At 36.9% G+C, this 17,618-nt stretch overlaps 1 protein-coding gene across 4 annotated transcripts in view; it reads left to right on the forward strand.

Moving 5' to 3' along the window:
• The window catches only part of SMC4 (structural maintenance of chromosomes 4), a 39,857-nt gene that overhangs the window by 18,056 nt on the left and 4,183 nt on the right, over positions 1 to 17,618 (forward strand). For all 4 annotated transcript variants that reach the window (XM_063339386.1, XM_063339390.1, XM_063339387.1 and 1 more), the window contains exons 6-21: positions 2,097 to 2,261; positions 3,349 to 3,476; positions 4,046 to 4,186; positions 5,083 to 5,233; positions 6,095 to 6,259; positions 7,088 to 7,321; positions 7,513 to 7,698; positions 9,031 to 9,192; positions 9,758 to 9,983; positions 10,083 to 10,162; positions 10,690 to 10,842; positions 10,991 to 11,117; positions 12,840 to 13,029; positions 14,003 to 14,147; positions 15,240 to 15,413; positions 16,995 to 17,177. In XM_063339386.1, coding sequence (XP_063195456.1) covers positions 2,097 to 2,261; positions 3,349 to 3,476; positions 4,046 to 4,186; positions 5,083 to 5,233; positions 6,095 to 6,259; positions 7,088 to 7,321; positions 7,513 to 7,698; positions 9,031 to 9,192; positions 9,758 to 9,983; positions 10,083 to 10,162; positions 10,690 to 10,842; positions 10,991 to 11,117; positions 12,840 to 13,029; positions 14,003 to 14,147; positions 15,240 to 15,413; positions 16,995 to 17,177 — 2,610 coding nt within the window. The remainder of the gene's footprint in view (positions 1 to 2,096; positions 2,262 to 3,348; positions 3,477 to 4,045; positions 4,187 to 5,082; positions 5,234 to 6,094; positions 6,260 to 7,087; positions 7,322 to 7,512; positions 7,699 to 9,030; positions 9,193 to 9,757; positions 9,984 to 10,082; positions 10,163 to 10,689; positions 10,843 to 10,990; positions 11,118 to 12,839; positions 13,030 to 14,002; positions 14,148 to 15,239; positions 15,414 to 16,994; positions 17,178 to 17,618) is intronic.

Below are 17,618 nucleotides of genomic sequence, written 5' to 3' on the forward strand. Positions count from 1 at the left end.
TTTTTTTTCTTGGATGTAAACCGAGGAAATGCTTTAATGCAGGAAGAAACAAAATAGAGACTTAGGACAATTCCACAGAAATTCAGGAAGTTACACAGTTTCCTACCCATGAGTAGTGTATCACTGACAGGTGGGTTTTGCTAGAGAAATGATACTTTTGTGGCAAGGGAGCAAATGTGTCATTGGAATTGTATGTAACACAACTGCAATTACCAGAAAATTAATTGTTTGGCTTTTTTGATATGCATAAGAAATAAGAATAAGAGTTGAGTTGGTTTTATTGTTTATTAGGGGTTTTTTTTTTGTGTTGTTAAACCTGCTGATGTTTTTAGGAACAGTAATTACCAGAAAATTAAAACTTAGATGCATTTAACTTCTAGAATTTTAAATTAAAAAAAACAAAAACAAAAAAAACCCAACAAAAACCAAAACACTTCTGCCTCTGTGTTTTACTCTAACAAAGGAATTACGTGCATGAAAGACTTATCTTAATAAGTATTAGTTCTTATTTTGCAAAATTTGCAAAACTTTGCTTTTCCCCTTCTCCTCAGCCAAGCAGTATTTACTAATTGGAAGAAAAGCATGGGGCCACTAGGTGTCATTGTATACTGAGTACGTGGAACAAAATCACGTCGGCAAAAAATTCTTAGCTAACATCCAGGAGTACCTTATCTGCAACTTTCTGAGCCGGCGACGGGGCTGATTCGCAACGCTTGCCTAGAAATCCTGCACCTCGTTGGCTTCTGTGACTGTCCTTTCTGGTTCCCCGTCAGACTCATTAATCACCCCTCCTCCTGTAGGTTCTTCAGAAGTTCTTCCTCATCTGTGCTTTTGTAGAGACTTAGCTGTCAGCTCACGCTCAACAAGCAGCCAGCAATAATGACTAAATTCGCAACTATGTTTTCACTCTGTGGCTATAGACTTAAGCTTTTTAGCTTGGATACTGCACTATAAATTTTATTTTGTTGTTTTTTTTTTCTAAAAAATCTTGTCAGTTCTAAAACTAAATTAAAAACTTTATTTCAGCTTGTCATTTCGTGTTAAAAAGCATTAAAAATCGGTCAAAAAGGCCAATACCGGTACTCTGCAGTATTGGCTAGCTGTTTTACCAGTGAATTGTCTCTTGTCATGTACCTCACTATCTAGGTTTTTGAAGGGTGAATAGTTTTTACGCGGTGTTCTCTTTATTTAATTTTTTTTTTGCAGCATCTATCACATCTATTCTTGCTCCAGATACCGTTTTAATATGTGTATATTCAATTTCATGTCTTCATCTTCTGATCTATGACCATGTAATTTACAAAATATAATCTGTAATTTGAAAGAGTTGGTGCTACTGTGTCCTAAACATAAAACGTTGATGATAGGTATGTTTTTGTTGTTGGCTAATGACAGCATCAGTAAAATAAACAGTCCTTGTCATTGTCTCAGTTAAATCTTTCCTAATTTGTATTTAAAAAAAAAAAAAAATTCAAATTATTGTTACTATTCAGTTTAATAATTTAAAGTTAATGCTGTACATAAAAGAAAATTAAATGAAGGAAACCTAATACTTAAATAATGTTTTTCTTTTTCCAACAAGGAAGTCTCGGTTGTATGAATTACAAGTCCAGTTTATCCATCAGTCATGATTTTATGGACCTTCTGTTTTCTAAAGAGAACCCTCCAGGGACTTCAATCCTGATGAAGCTGCCTTAAGACCATTGGGTGCTACGGGACCAAGAGGGCATGCTTTATTCTCTTCTTCTCTTTTTAGGTTGGGGAAATACATATTGAATCTTTAGAGAAAGGAAGCAATGTTTAGACCTGAATGGTGGCTTCAGAAGAGATGCTGGGTTTTGTGCACATCACCATCGCACGCTCCTCGGAGGAAATATCTATTCATTTTGATCTTTGTTTTCCCGAATATATTGCTACTCTGTATAGTCAATTTTGATCACTGCATTATTTTGTTCTTTTTTTATAATGCTAGAATATGGTCACATACTTGCATTCCGAAGACATTGGCATTTTTTTAGAGTACTAAGTCTTTCCTCCAGGAAAAAATAAAAAAAAAAAAAAAAAGAAAAGAAAACATCACACTTTTCTTTTCCAAGGGGGAAGTTGAACAAATCGCAATGATGAAACCGAAAGGCCAGACTGAACATGATGAAGGCATGCTTGAGTACTTGGAAGACTTAATAGGATCTGGACGACTGAAAGAGCCCATCCAAACTCTGTGTCGCAGAGTGGAAGTTCTGAATGAACAGAGAGGAGAAAAGGTGAGTCTCAGAAAGTTTTGTTTGCGTTACAAATAAAAAATATAAACTTGCAATGTTTCATTATTGGATTTTTTAGAAAAACAGTTAACTTAAAGACTTGGTTAAAAATTGGCACTCCTCTAGAAAAGTAGCAGTACAGAGAGATTTTGAGTTATCTTAATTGTATCTGCTGTTCCTCTCACTTATAAAAGAAATGGGCAGTCAACATCAGTTGCCCTCTTTTAAACACAGCGCTGTTGGCTTTCTGTTCCCAAAGGTTTGAATGCTTGAGTCAGAACAAGGTTTTTTTTACCTGCTGAACACTCTTTGATCATATCTGCGTGCATTAAATGCTGCGCAGGCTGAATAGAGAAACAGATTATGGTTATCTGAATACATCCAGATAGGGCTTTTTATCTGCCTGACTCCTGTTTGCTCATAGGAGAAGGAGCAGGGAAACATTTCATGTGCTATGGAAAGGGGAGAGGAAGAGGGAGGCAGAGCATTGAGGTGATGCGCACACAGCTGTGTGAGGAGGCTTAAAAATACAGAAAATTAGCTGTGACTTGAGCTATGTAGATCTATTGCAGAACTTGCATCCGTAACATTTTATTTACGCGTTGAGTTCTAAAAGTACTAAATGATATCGTTCTTTTTACTTGGTGTGTCCGACGTAAATCCTAATACGTGGCAGACCTTTTTTAAAAGGCTGGGAAGGAAAAAGACAAGTAGTTGCAGGAATTAACTTAAAAGGGGCTAGTCAAAAGGTTGAAATATGGCAAATAACATATACTGACTGTCTGTGTAACTCCTCTTTATTTCTGACCTATGTTTTCCTTGATTTGCCTGAGCTGTTCCTAGCATCTGTAGGGTGCCTTTTTAGTTTTAAATTACTGTTTGAATTGCCCTGAAAGGACAGTCTCCACTGTGGACATGGTGATCTGTTCTTTCAGAAAGCTTGTCATGCTAAATTGCCTTGCCGAGTTAATTGTTAACACCATCTCTCCAGAGGACGCGTGTGCTACGAAGGGTCTGGGGTTTTTCTCCTCGTGGTTTATTCTCTGTAGTACCAGCAGTAAAGTCAGCTCTGATTCTCTGGTTTGTCTAGTTAAATAGAGTTAAAATGGTGGAAAAAGAAAAGGATGCCTTGGAAGCGGACAGGAATAAAGCCATTGAATTTCTTTGTTTGGAAAACAAAATGTTTAAAGAGAAGAATCACATCTGTCAATACTATATGTAAGTACTTCGCTAAAGTTTTGACTTGGCTTTAATGTGGTGGCGGTGGTGTTAAGCTCTGCTTCCGTATCTCTAATCAGAAATATTTTGCATTTCTTCACAGCCGTATCAGTCCTTCAAAATTTGTTGAATAGCATGTGGATAGTGATTTTTGTTTCAAATTATGACGTTAAAAAATTTAAAATAGAGACCATTTTCACAAAAACCTTAAAAAAACCCCAAAACAACAACAAAAAAACCTCAAAACACCACCAACAAAAAAAACAACCCAAAGACCTGCCTCCTAGCTTTTTACAATGCAAAGCAGTCTGGCAAATTAATCCCTTATAGCTTTATACTTACATTGAGAAAGTAGATCACTGACTATTTTCGTCTCAAGTGTTTAAATTATTAGAGGTCCTTGCTGTCTTGTATGAAATGGGCAAGTTTACTCAATAATGAATATTAGGGTTTAGTACTTTACAGAATCACTTTGTTACACTTTAGATTGGAAATACATATTCGTTATGAATGTTAGCTTTCTGGAAAAAGTGGAGGTTTGGGTTTTGTTTTATTATTTTTTTTCCTAGCTATGACCTAAAGAAACGACTAAATGATATGGAAATGCAGAAAGAAAAAATTAATGAAGAAACAAAAGATGTTAATGAGAAGAGTAGTAAACTTGCAGACGAAATGAAAAACAAGAATAAAGCTTTGAAAGACCTTGAAAAGTAAGTGCTTCGGGTATAGGTTAATAAGCTAAGAGTACTGTGTTTTATGTGTTCTGCATACGTGGTGTAAAAGTTAGCAGAATTTTCAGAAAAAGCTGTGGTAGTTGCATTGCGGGGGGGGGGAGCACCTGAGAAAGCAGATGTGTACAATAGTTGCATGGGAAGATGATCAAAGAAAGGGAGGACAGCTGAGTTTTTCAGTAGTTCTTCCACTAAAAATTAAATTATCGGGTGACCAGAGTCACTTATGGTATATCTGAACATTCCCTAGCATAGATTAAATTATTTTTTGCACAAAAATAAATTTTAAAAAACTCTCATTGGTTTGATTTGGTCCTGCAAATTGCTTGTCTTGGAGAAGTCTGAGTTATATTCACAACTACAATAAGAAGGTGTCCGATTTTTTTATGGATTTTAAAGTGCATACTTTTTTATATTGACTGTACAAAAAATAATAGGGGCGTTATTTCAGGTTTTTAGATATACAACCGTAATGCTTAGGTACACGGATATTAGGTATTTTTCTCTGGTTTCCTTATGAATCTCTTAAGCATAAATTGTGTTCCCCTAAAATGGATTTGTCTGGGTACTAATCTCCAGTCCAAGTGCAATATTAACCTTCTCATCTTCTGAGATCATAGAAAGTTACCTGGAAGAGATGTGAATTATAAATTCTATCAAAAAAAAAAAATTCTGAAAATGTGTTTAATATTGCCCTGTTAATTGATCTTTTCCTGATGAAACATCACTTCTCCAGGGAAAATACTGTGAATATAGTAAGTATTGGGTGTTGTTTTTCACAAAAACCGAGTAGTGGTTGTTTAAATTCTATATGCTTACTGACATTATTTTTATAGGGTATGGAATAGATTATTCTTTCTCTTTTTGCCCTTCAGGAAACTCAGTAAGATTACAAAGTTTGTAGAGGAACATAAAGAAAAATTTACGCAGTTGGACTTGCAGGACGTTAAAGTAAGGGAAAATCTAAAACATGCCAAAAGCAAGGCTAAAAAACTGGAGAAGCAACTTCAAAAGGACAAAGAAAAGGTAATGTGAACTGCAACTTGATTTGCTTAAGGAAATGAAATTGGCTGCTCTAGATGGGAACATCTTTGTGCAGCTGGGATAAAATAGCAAAGGATGCCAATTGTACTTTGTTCCACAAAGAAGATGGAAAAATATGTTTTAATTTTTTAAAAAATCAGCCATTTTATGTCATTCAAATCAGCTAGGGATTTTGTTTGCAAATCACTTACTGAAGTAATGCATTATTCTCCCTTAAACCGCTGCTCATTGCGCATCTTACCATGGGAGACTGGCCAGCAGTACCCATCTGCTTTCTGCCTAAAGGCAAAGTCAAAAGCTTTCCTGTTGTTTCTCAGCTCTGTTGGGAGGTCTCATGGCTTGAAAAACATCTTTTTATCATGTTTGTTGAAATTACAGGAATATTGCATGTCCTTACAGTTACTACCTTTTCAAAACATTTTTTTCCCGTTTCCCTAGTTAATTTAGTTAATTTAATGAATATATTTTACCAAGTTGGTTGTTGCCAGCTGTTATAGATCTTAAATCACTCTCCGGATCAAGACTGTCCTTCTGAAAGTAGCCATTTAAGAATTAAGCCTTACTGCGATTCAAATACTTGACTTCTTAGGTGTAAAACTGCGTCTTTTACTGCTATGGCTTGCTTCTCTCGGAATGGGCTCTAGAACAGAACAAGCCTTGCAAATAAAATCCTGGCCTCCTGCTAAAGCCACAGTGTATCTTAACCTACGAAAACACATGAGCTTCGTTAGGGCTTACGCTTCCTTTGACTTCCACATAGCACTTGAAAGGCAGGGCTGAAAAATAAGGCAAAATCGGTTTGCTTCAGTGGGAGAGGAAGTTAAAAGTCTTTTGCTTGTGTAGGTAGAAGAATGGAAAAATGTACCTTCCGATAGCAAAAAAACTATCAGTGAAGCAACATCTAAGAAAGAGCTTCTGGAAAAGACAAAAGAGAAAGAAGAAGAAAAACTCAAGCAGGTTATGGACAGCCTTAAGAAAGAAACACAAGGACTTCAGAAAGAAAAAGAGGTTTGAACTGTTTTGCCTTGGTACACTGACTGTATTAACTGATGTATAGCTTTTACACTTATGAATGAGATGATCATGACATAGTTGTAAAATGCTATTTTATACGACAAATACCCTGTTTCCTGTGCTAGTGCAATGGAACCTAATGGGGAAAATAATTTTGAATTTATAATCAAAGATAAATCGTTCTCATTAAGTTGTTTGCTTTTTATAGTGATCATATGTCATCAAGTATATCATTTATAGATGTATATTAAATAATTCTACACTTCCTTTATTTGAACACACTTTAATTTTCTCCCATCAAAATGTTTAAGCCAATATGTTGCTTAAATAAGTAAATAGCTTTTGAAATGGTATGTTCCAAGTCTTTCACACAGCTCTAATCTGTCTTGGAATTAACAGACAGCTACTATAACACTTGGTTATTGTTGTTGATGTTAGCTGTCCAGTCGCCAAGCACCTGGAGGCTGGAAGTTTATCCCATAAATTTAAGGGGATTATTTTCTGTACTTGAAAACATGGTTTCTCCACTTGATCTGTAATTTAGCATTATGTTGAGAAAATGATACAAAGCTTGTATGGAAATGTTCTATGATAATCCCCTGATGTTCTTTATAATTTTGAAAAATGCCTTATTTCATTTCCATACAGAGTATGTTAATAAATTAAGAAATACCTGTACTTCTAGATAATGTAACTGTTTTCTGCTGACAGGAGAGTTGGTAAAAGAACGTTGCCCATTTTCTTTTTCTTTCATACTGTGTGATTGATGTAATAAATTACCCGGTTGTCTGTTTCTAGTTGTAACACTGCCCATTTTTGCAGAGCAAAGAGAAAGAGCTTATGGAGTTCAGTAAAACGGTGAATGAAGCACGTTCAAAGATGGATGTAGCCCAGTCAGAGCTTGATATCTATCTCAGCCGTCATAATACTGCTGTGTCTCAGTTAAACCAGGCAAAGGAGGCTCTGGCGACTTCTTCAAAAACACTTATGGAAAGGAAAGCTGCTATCAAAGATATAGGTATAAAATTACCCCAAGCTGAACAGGAATTAAAGGAGGTGAGACTTAACTTTCATATAGAATTTCTTTGAGTTACAACACAATGTAACAACCAGCCTTTCGTCTGCTAAATGGTTGCTAGTTTGCTTTTCAGTGGCTGGTTTCATTGCCTACACAATCATGAATCTAAGACTCCCTGAATACAGTAGGTTTTGTGAGGTTAAGATAATGTCTGTCTTTTAACCGTTAGAAAGAGAATCAGCTTGAGAAGCTGCAAAGAGAAGAATCAGGTGCTAAGAATCTTCTTCGAAATCTGCGTCAAAAAGTAGAAGAAGCCAAAAGTTCTTTAGCACAAAGTCGCAGTCGAGGAAAAGTGCTTGAGGCTCTGCTTCAGCAGAAGAAATCTGGAAATATCCGTGGAATATACGGAAGACTGGTAAGTTTTAAAAGGCCTTTATACTTTTAGTCTTAAACTTCATAGGAACAGAATGGTGTTTCTGTAATTGAGTGAAAGGTAGAATTCCTCACTTCTCTGGTGCTCTTCATTTTGACAGCAGAGTTGCAAATCCTGTGGACTTGCCATAAATTTAAAAAATAAGATTGTTGAAGTTCCTCTACTCAGTACTAAGGAAAGGCAATGGCTATAAGAACTGCCATGAAACTTCAAAAAACATCTTACAAGTTGTACGTAACTTAATGTGGAGCTGTACGCTTTTTTTTTGCTTCAAAATTTATAAAATTTGGTGATCTCTTTGCTGTTTGTTTCCTCTTGTTTTACTTGCATACATGTCAAATCAAAAGAGCAATATCATTTCAGAAGACCGAGGAAAGCTATGTCATAGCAAAATGTTGAGTGTTTTCAGTTCTTTCCAAGCAGCGTTGATCTAAAGTTCTGAAAATCTGCAGCTGAGAGAATTCTTCATTCCTTTTTTTACGAGCACCGAATAATACACGCATCTCAGTGTATGTGTAAAAGTGCTATTTTTGCATTCGGCAATTTTCTCTTTTCCCCCCCCCTGCTCGTCCAAGGAGAAGTATCTCTGCTTCAGAAGACTCGATTTATTTCATGTGTGTATATTTAAAAAGTGTGCATATAGCTTTATTAAAAAAGGATAAAGTTCAATCAGCAGCAGACCACTGTCTAGTACAGCTGGCGTGTATTTTGTCTCATGCTCTGTTATCGCTTGCCACAGAGGAGCGTGAGGTTAATCTGTTCTTGCATGACTCGCCGTTGGCTGTGCATGCTGTTTTTATCTGCAGATGCACGAGAATTTTTCGAAGATGATGAATAAATACCCCTGTACCCGTTTCTCAGATCAGCACAGGACGGCATGCAGAAGCGTATGACTCGCTGGGTCCCACCCAATGGTAGAACCACACAGAGAACACATTAAATGATTTTGTTAGGCCAGACTGCCTCACTAAAATGGTGGCACGTGAAATCTGACATTTGTCTACAGAAAATAGAGCAATGCTACCACATTGCTGTACCAGAAGCACCACTCTTGAAGCGCTAAGTGTATGAATTTCTACTTTGGAAACAAGTACATTAGAAATACATAAATAGCAGTGTGCAGGAGAAGACAGGCATGGTGTTACGTTACAAATTCTAATTAAGATTTAAGTTCTTTCACAGAACATTATTTTATAATTTGTTTTCATCTCATTTCACTTTGTGTAAAGTTTTGTCATTTATTTTTTAATACCAAGAAACCGTTGCTGCCAAGCTAATGGGTGTACTTCTGCCTCCTCCCTCCTCCATTACTAGGGAGACTTGGGAGCTATCGATGACAAGTATGATGTTGCTATTTCCTCCTGTTGCGGTGCCTTAGACAACATTGTTGTTGATACAATCGATACTGCCCAGGAATGTGTGAATTTCTTAAAGGCGGGTGGAATTGGAGTTGCCACGTTTATAGCCCTGGACAAAGTAAGTACTAGCACTTCGGCTAAACGAATAGTTGATGTACCCGAATGGGCACAGTATTAATACTACATATGTATAATTTATCAATAGGCATATGTATACATACGTACTATATATTAATATATTGCGCTGTGTATGTATTAATACAGGAAAAGCTAAAATATAAAACATTTCAATAGGCTCTTAGTACCTTAGAATATTCTCCTAGTAAATGATAATGTTTAATTACAGAGAATTACAAGGTTTTTTAGATACCTATATCTGTACAACAAATGTTTGGCAAATCTTTTATATTTTTATATTTAGATTTTTTAACAAATTAGCTAACTTAATAATCCAAGTAATCTAGTAACTATAAATACTGAAAACTATGAAAGAGAACGATGAATTATCAGTGAGTTTTTAATTATACTGGATGCAAGTAGAGATCCCCAAGGAAAGAAGCTTTGCTGTTAATTGCAGTACAATTGCACTTGCTTTAAAGCCTCAGCATACCTTAGAATAATGAAATGACCTCATAATTTATCCTAAGGGATCTCTCATTAATTTATTTACTTTTTTGATGTAGATGGCTGTATGGGAAAAAAAAATGGAAAAGATCCCAACTCCTCAAAATACTCTTCGGTTGTTTGATCTGGTGAAAGTAGAAGACGAGAAGGTTCGCCTGGCTTTTTACTTCGCGTTACGTGACACCCTAGTAACTGATAACTTGGAAGAAGCTACCAGAGTAGCATTCCAAAAAGATAAAAGATGGAGGGTGGTAACACTGCAAGGACAACTCATTGAACAGTCAGGTATTTAAGTGCAAACTTGCAGTTATATTTTAAGCACTTTTGTAGATTATAGCTAAGCACAATAAGCTCGCTAACTTGTTTTCATCTCTTTCACTTTAGGAACAATGACTGGTGGTGGGGATAAAATAATGAAGGGCAGAATGGGTTCCTCGGTTGTAGTGGATGTTTCAGAAGAAGAGGTTTGTACATAATCAGAAAATGGGCTGAGATCTGAAATGTATCCTTATTCCTTCTGCTCTTGAAGGTGAATTGCAAGACTTGGTGGCTTGACGAGTTACTGCTTGCAAAACCTTGTCTTCCTAACACCAAGTTACCACAGAAAACAACGAGCATCAAATCAACTATAGTAAAAATTGCTCCTAGCTTCTCCTTATGTGTTGTTTGGTTTCTGCCTTCACTACTCTGACTCAAGCCTTTCAAGATCGATCTAGTTTTATTTCCTTAAAAAATTCTCCATTACGAGCTATTTTGACAGGGATTCTTTAGCATACTTTTTCTTATGCTTGCTCCTCTTGTTTTTCCACTATTACAGTTGATCTTCTCAGAAGTCAGCCTCCATATTCTGTCCCGCTACAGCAAATTTTCAAGTTTTTACTCCATTTTCTTGTGTTTTAAGAGATCATTGACTACCGAGCACGTGACTGAGATTGTGCTTTGTTTCGTCGTGGTGACACTAGGCAGATGATCACCTCTCATTTTTGCGTAGGTCAATAAAATGGAATCTCAACTGCAAAAGGATTCCAAAAGAGCAGTACAGTATGAAGAAGAGAAATCACAACTTGAAGAAGCCATAAGAAAACTGCACGAAGATATTCGGGAAAAGAGAAATACTTTAGAAAAGTATACAGCAAGTATCCAGGTGAACAAGTTTATTTTTGAGGCAATATCTGGCTTCTCCATGAACGTGTGCAGGGGGATAACTTTTCAGCCTCAGTTTAACATAGTCCTCGTTAGTATCAAGGATCTTTTTAAAGTACAGGATCCTAACACAGTTGTGCTTTCTGCAGAATTTATCTGAACAAGAAATTCATCTAAAAACTCAAGTTAAGGAACTTGAAGCAAACGTAATTGCTGCTGCTCCAGACAAAAACAAACAGAAGGAATTGGAAAAAGTCCTTAACAGTTATAAAAAAGGTATGTTTTGTGGAGAGGGGATTATAGATAAAAATTGTAGTCATGTTCTTTTACTAACACAGGAAGGAATGGTTATCGCTTTGTTCTTTCAGTTTACCGTATCTTGGTATCGTATCTTGGTTTGGAACCTCTTTTCTTGTAAGGCAGGGATAAAAGGTGCTTCTAGAGATTAGAGAGTGAAACCCCTTTTTTTGCAGTTGCTCAAGTTCGTATTTCAGTCAAGCTAAAGGAAACATTAATTTTAGTGTTTTTTTGTTTATTTGGTTGGATTTTTATGGCTGTATTACATACAGATTCATAGGGAAACTTAGTTTAATTAGGGGTAAGGATTGTTCACGTGGAGGGTAGTGATATTAAAGTCAAGCAAAGGCTTTTGCCATGCTTTAACTGAACTATTACGTGACTCGCTAAACTGAATATGCTGTGTTCCGGGCACACGGTACCCCCGTTCTTTTTGCGAAAGATGTTTACTCTGAGAACTTGAATAACAGTTTCTCTGAAGAAATTGGTAATTTAGTAAAGTAAACCTTGACGGCTTCTTTGTACTTCTTGCTCAGGGAATAAAATGAGCACAGTAAAACATCATTCCCCTCCCCCACAATTCTGCTTTCATAGCATTTTAGGAAAGAGAATGCATACTGCTATGGATTCCCTCTATGCCTCTTTTGAAAAGTAGAGCATCAAAAGAGCATGAATGCTTTACTTTTTCAATCACACTAAGGTTTGATGTTATAAATATCTTCTCTAACTTTTCTACCAAGTAATGGAGAGACACAGACCTGTGCTCTCTGGAGAGATGACTGCCTTCCACCTTTCCACTCCTCCCCACAGGTGTGACCCCTCTATGCTTTTCTGCTTCCCACCTGCTAACGGGGCAAATAACAACGTTAGCTGCCCTTGGTTGTTATAGCAATAAGCGTAAGCAAGCGCCTCTCTGCATACCGTTCCTTGGTATAATCGGGTCTTATCACTCGGAGATCAAACAGTTTCTGAACAATACGCTGTTAATTTCAGAGTTCAGGCAGTTAGAAGAGGCCCAGCTAAAAAGTAAGATTACAAAACGGAAAATTGGTTCTGTTTTACCTCAAACCAGGACATAGTTTCTGTCCCCAGAAGGAAATTCTAAATGTGTAGCAAACTTTGTGTGGGATTTTTTGGTTTGTTTTGCCCTTAGAAAACTGAGGTGCTAGGTTTCTTAATTTTTGAAAGTCGTTCAACTTATTAAGATGGATTTGTTGAATTTTAAGTATAAGCTAAACAAGGAAAGTACGTTGAAAGTAGAGCTTCTTATTACTCAGCGTGTGTAGTAACTACGCGGTAACACCAGCTACTAAGCAACAGTTAGTGGCCAGTTCTTACAATTTAAGCCCTTTGAGCATCTTCCCATTAAATAAATGCAAAACATGAGCTTGGATAAACTACTTCTGTACGATCTCATGTATTTAAGTACTCTATATACATGAAGTAATCTAATTACAATTTTGGGGAGTTTATACCAAAAAAGCTTTGGTAATATAATAGCGTCAGAAAGACGTGGGCGGTATTTCTCTTTTTGCTACGGTAAAAAAAAAAAAAACACAACATTTTTCACAATATAACGAACAGTTCTCATTCTAGTGATACAGCAGAGCTTTTTATCACTTTTTAATCTTGATACATTGCAGCAGTCCGGTGTTCCTAGGAACAGCATAATGACCTTAACTCAGTTTTGTTTATTGACAGATTATGATTGCTTTGCTGAGAAAGCTGGGAAAATAGAAAACGAAGTTAAGCGATTACATAACCTCATAATGGAGACCAATAATCATAAACTTAAAACACAGCAAGACGTACTTGATAAGATCAACAAAGAAATAGATGAATGCACTTCAGCTATTACTAAAGCCCAAGTGGCCGTCAAGTCTGCAGACAGGTATGGTAGTGCTCCGGGGTAAAGCTTCAGGCTGCAATTGCATATTGCTGTGACTCGTGTTTGGTGACAGCTGGACCTTTCCGGGGGGGGATCCGTCAGGCCAGAGGAGTTGATTTTCACCTCTTTATGGCCAGAGGAAAACTGGAGGGAGAAGGTCATAACCTTTTTCTCTATAAACTGATTTACCTCAACCTGAGACTGGTTCTTTTTTAAGAACCATAATCTTTGTTAATTGGCGTGCTTTACAGGCAAAGGATCAGAGACCTAGAAAGCTTAGTGAAACCTGATCAATTAGAGTCTTGTCGGCCTTCAAATAGCCGTATCTGTTGGCATCAGTGCCTGCGGGACATTTCCTTGTTTTAAGTAGTCTCCATAGATTAAAAATCCTGTGATCTTAAAATCTTAATTTTCAGTTACACGTCTAATACTGAATGTTGCTGGTGTCACGGAGGTAAAGGGAAATAAAATTCTGTAGTTTCTAATAGGCAGTTTAAAAGTCAGGTTTAATCAGTATTTTTCTGCTAATATTTGCCTATCACTAAAATGCAATATTTCAGGATAAAGATTCAAAATAGCACTTAATGGCCATGCAGTAGAGCAGTTCAGATCTGAAGGGACTAATTTTATTATAAGGCATGTCAGGAAATAAATTGTGATATATATTTTTTTAATGTTACTTAACAATACGTAATGAATACTTAGAACAAATGTCAAAACTGTCTATGAAAAAAAAAAAAGGTCATTTAATGAGGCCCATCTGCTATATGTTTTAGGAAGACAACTTTGTTTTACTTGGATATCCCAGCAGCGTGAGTGTTCATGTATAAATTCAATAAATATCAAAATAAAAATTACTTCCTATTTGGTAGTCAATAGCCGTTGAACAATCTTGAAAGTAAGATTGTGTTTCTAGATAATTTGATGTCATATTTGCACTCATGTGAGGTGTACAACCATCTTGGTACCCATGCAGAAACCTGAAAAAATCCAAAGAGTCTGTTCTTCGCACGGAGAAGGAAATTGAAAGTAATGAGAAAGAAATTAAAGACTTAACAGAAGAGCTGACTAAGCTAGAAGACCAAGCTACTGCGGTTATGAATGACTGCAGGCAAGCTGAAGTAAGTGCCGTGTTAATTTAGTGTATTTCTTCATAGAGGAGGCAGCCTATGAAATAAATTTTAGATAATAGTTGTTGTGTCAGAGTTGTTCTAATGGCTGATGTCTTTAGACATTCCAGGCAGGCTTAGCAAGGGGTTGCCTTAGCTAATAGTACCTTCATTTATTATAAAAAAAAAAAATTCTGCCTTGCCATTTAAACCTCAGACATGACAATGCTCATCTAAAGTATCTTTTTTTTTTCTCAGTTACGTTACTACTCATCCTCCAAAAATTCACAGGGGGACAAAATGGCAAAGAACGTTCTTTTCTGTATCCCGCAATATATTGTGTGCATTCATACAAAATTAATAATTTTGTTTAATCCTTAATCAAAGTTAACCCTTAAATATAGATGCTGGGGGAAAACAATTAGGCTAAAACAGTCCTAGGAAGTAGTCTGATCTTTATGTAAAACCAGGATGATGAGTTATATCCTTATTATATCCTAAGTTATATCCTTGCGTTCTGTTCTTCTGCAAATGTTGTACAGCTGCAGAGTGACATTCCGTGATGGCCAGGGAATGGGAATGGTGTATTTTTTTTTTACTTATCTGGACATAAATCTTGACCCAATTTTCTGAAGCTAAGAAAAAACTTAAACCAAGTTTCCCCAAAGAAATTATTGGGTTTAAAACTTGCTTAAAAATAGATTATTTTTTTTTTCCAGTTATGTGGGACATCAGTTTCCCATCTAGATTTATGTACAAGAGACAGTGAAAGCAACCACGACGGCTGAAATTCTTCCAAATAAAGCTGTTTCTTTGAGACAGTCTTTCTGTAAAACTGCCTTTTCACTAAAAACATCCGAGTCTAGGACTCGTCTAATCCAGATCTGGAATGAAAATATAAACTGCAGCATATTTTCAGTCATTCCAGAATTCAGGGACCTGCTTAATCTAAATACAAGAATATGTATTTGTTTACATCAGTAGTTAGGATTGTGGAGAGTAAGCTCTGGGAATAACACAGTAAAAACAAATCTATAACCCAGGAAAGTGGTAACATTTTTGTAGGCAACTGATTAATGCACTTTTTTGATCATTTCTGTTTAGGAAGCGTTGCCGGCAGTTCAGGAGGAGCGTCGTGGTTTACTCCAGGATATTAAAACGATTCAAGATGATGAACACGCACTTCAAAAGGAAGCTCTTAATATTAAGCTGAAAATTGAACAAATTGATAAACATATTTTTGAACACCAGTCAAAGATTAAATACTGGCAAAAAGAGGTAGGGAAATTGTTTCGTTCCTAAAATCTGAACTGTAAGATCTCAACAGAGTAATGTATTAACATGTGGTTAGAAAAGAGATAATTTGGGAGAAAAATTAATATTCAGCTCATAGTTTATTAGTGTTTATGCTATAAAACCCAACTCTAAAAAAGATGACCTTTCAGCCTTTTACTTGCTGGTTTACATACAAGGTTATGGATGAATTATGCATTAAATGGTTTAGCTTCTAGCTTTTCAGGATTTTTTATTTATGAATAAATGGTAGGGTAACTATTACTGACATAACACTATCTACAAGTAATTGAGAGCAATGAGAGAAAAATCCATACTCCGTAAACAGCAACCAGGAGACTTTTTTGTGCCTGTGTATTCTCTCTGTACATGCTAAAAATGTTTTAAAAGGGCAGGCACCCTCGTGGGTGAGAGACGCAAGGCGGGGTAGGATGTTGATAACTGCAACACAAGTTACGTGGAACTGTATTCAGTGCTGTGTCCACTCAGCTGGTCTTTATAAAATGGCAAATCCTTGAAAGCATTCCACCTAGAACATGAGTCCATTTGGTACATCAAATTGCCTTTCCCCAGTTATAGATAATTGGGCCAACTGGAATTCCATGGGGCCAGGAATAAACTCTGCTCCTCGGGCTGCTGCTTGAACCAGCTCGTTGAATAAATGAGAGCCAGTGGGAGCAAGGAATTGCTAACTCCAGGTGCTACGACACCTGGCTTCTCTGAGGGAGCAGGGCTGCTGGCAGCCTGTCCGCAAGCGAGCACACGGATCGCTGTACACAGACCTGATTTCTTGCGGTCGTGTCCATTCTAACTGCTCCAGTTCTGCTGAATGAGCTTGTTCTAAGCATTGTCTGACATTTGGAGTGTTCATTTCAAAAGTGTTTCTGACTTTTTCTGGCCCATAGGTTAGTGGAGCGCAGAGTCAACAAGAGGCAATGCTGGGGGTTGGTCTTGCTTTGGTTTTCCTGGTTTATGGAAATAGCAAAAATCAAGTCTGTGCCCAGGGAGGCATGTTTAGAGAAAAGGCCAGTTAGGCGCCTGGAGCTCATAAACTTACATTCTCTTTTTATTATATATCCTTCCTACTTCATATTTAAAATCTTTAATAGCAGTAGGGATCTAGACTAGCAGGTAACCTTGCAGTGCAGGGTGCCCTTTATACCCTCGTTAATTTGAGGATAACGGGGGCAGCTACCCAGCAAGCAAAGCTGCTGTCAGAAACTTTTCCATCTTGAACAGACAAAGTATTAAGTATGTAGTTGTTAAAGTTCTGTGGCATCAGTAGAGGTGATTTCCTCATTATCTGCTGCTGCTCCTGTTACAGAGAAATCTCCTTTGTAAGAATGATGTATATCTATTTTCAGGAACAGAGTAATAGGATAAAAGGATATTTGTTGTCTTCCTTGCATCTTATTTTTAAAGGGAGTTAAGTGAAGAATCTTTGAATGTTTTGAGATTAGAAGGTTCAATACGTACTAACACAGAAAATGTTTATTTTGGAAACATGTTCATGTGATAACTAATGCGATCTTTAAAGACTTCTAGTAACTGGTTTTGAATTTTTAGATATCAAAACTAACACTGCACCCCATAGAGGATAAACCACCTGAAGAACTTCCAGTACTAAGTGAAGAAGAGCTTGAGGCTATCAAGGATCCGGATGTTATCACTAGTCAAATAGCTCTCCTGGAAACCCAGTGTCAGGAAATGAAACCCAACCTTAGGGCTATTGCAGAATATAAGAAGAAGGTAAGATTAATTACTATCGTGTAGTAGTAGGGTTCATCTTATTGATCCTGTATTGCCTGTCAGTGCCGTGGTATGGTACACCCCTCATCTAAGGTAAGCCTTTTCTGTATGGCTTCATTGTTTTCCAGCACTTGAATCCGTACAGAATTCATGTCATTGCTTCGGACGTACTCAGGTAACCTTCAATTGCGCGTTTTAATTCAGGTGACTGCTCAAATGGATCCTGCACTTGAAATGCATGCCAAAATCCGCTCTTTTTCTAGGTGACAAGAGAAAATACCTCATCTATGGGCATACCAGGGAACAGCTGTCCTGTTCTTCCGTTCCCTTCTTTTGGAAACTGAAATGGAACCCTTGAATTTTCCCTTTCTTCTCTGCAGGCTGTGCTGTTGCTAGCATCCCAACAGCTGGTAGCTCGTACTGAGCCAAGTGTGGAAGTTG

Source organism: Chroicocephalus ridibundus, chromosome 6 (assembly GCF_963924245.1).
Source record: "Chroicocephalus ridibundus chromosome 6, bChrRid1.1, whole genome shotgun sequence".
In the NCBI taxonomy this organism is placed as follows: Eukaryota; Metazoa; Chordata; class Aves; order Charadriiformes; family Laridae; genus Chroicocephalus; species Chroicocephalus ridibundus.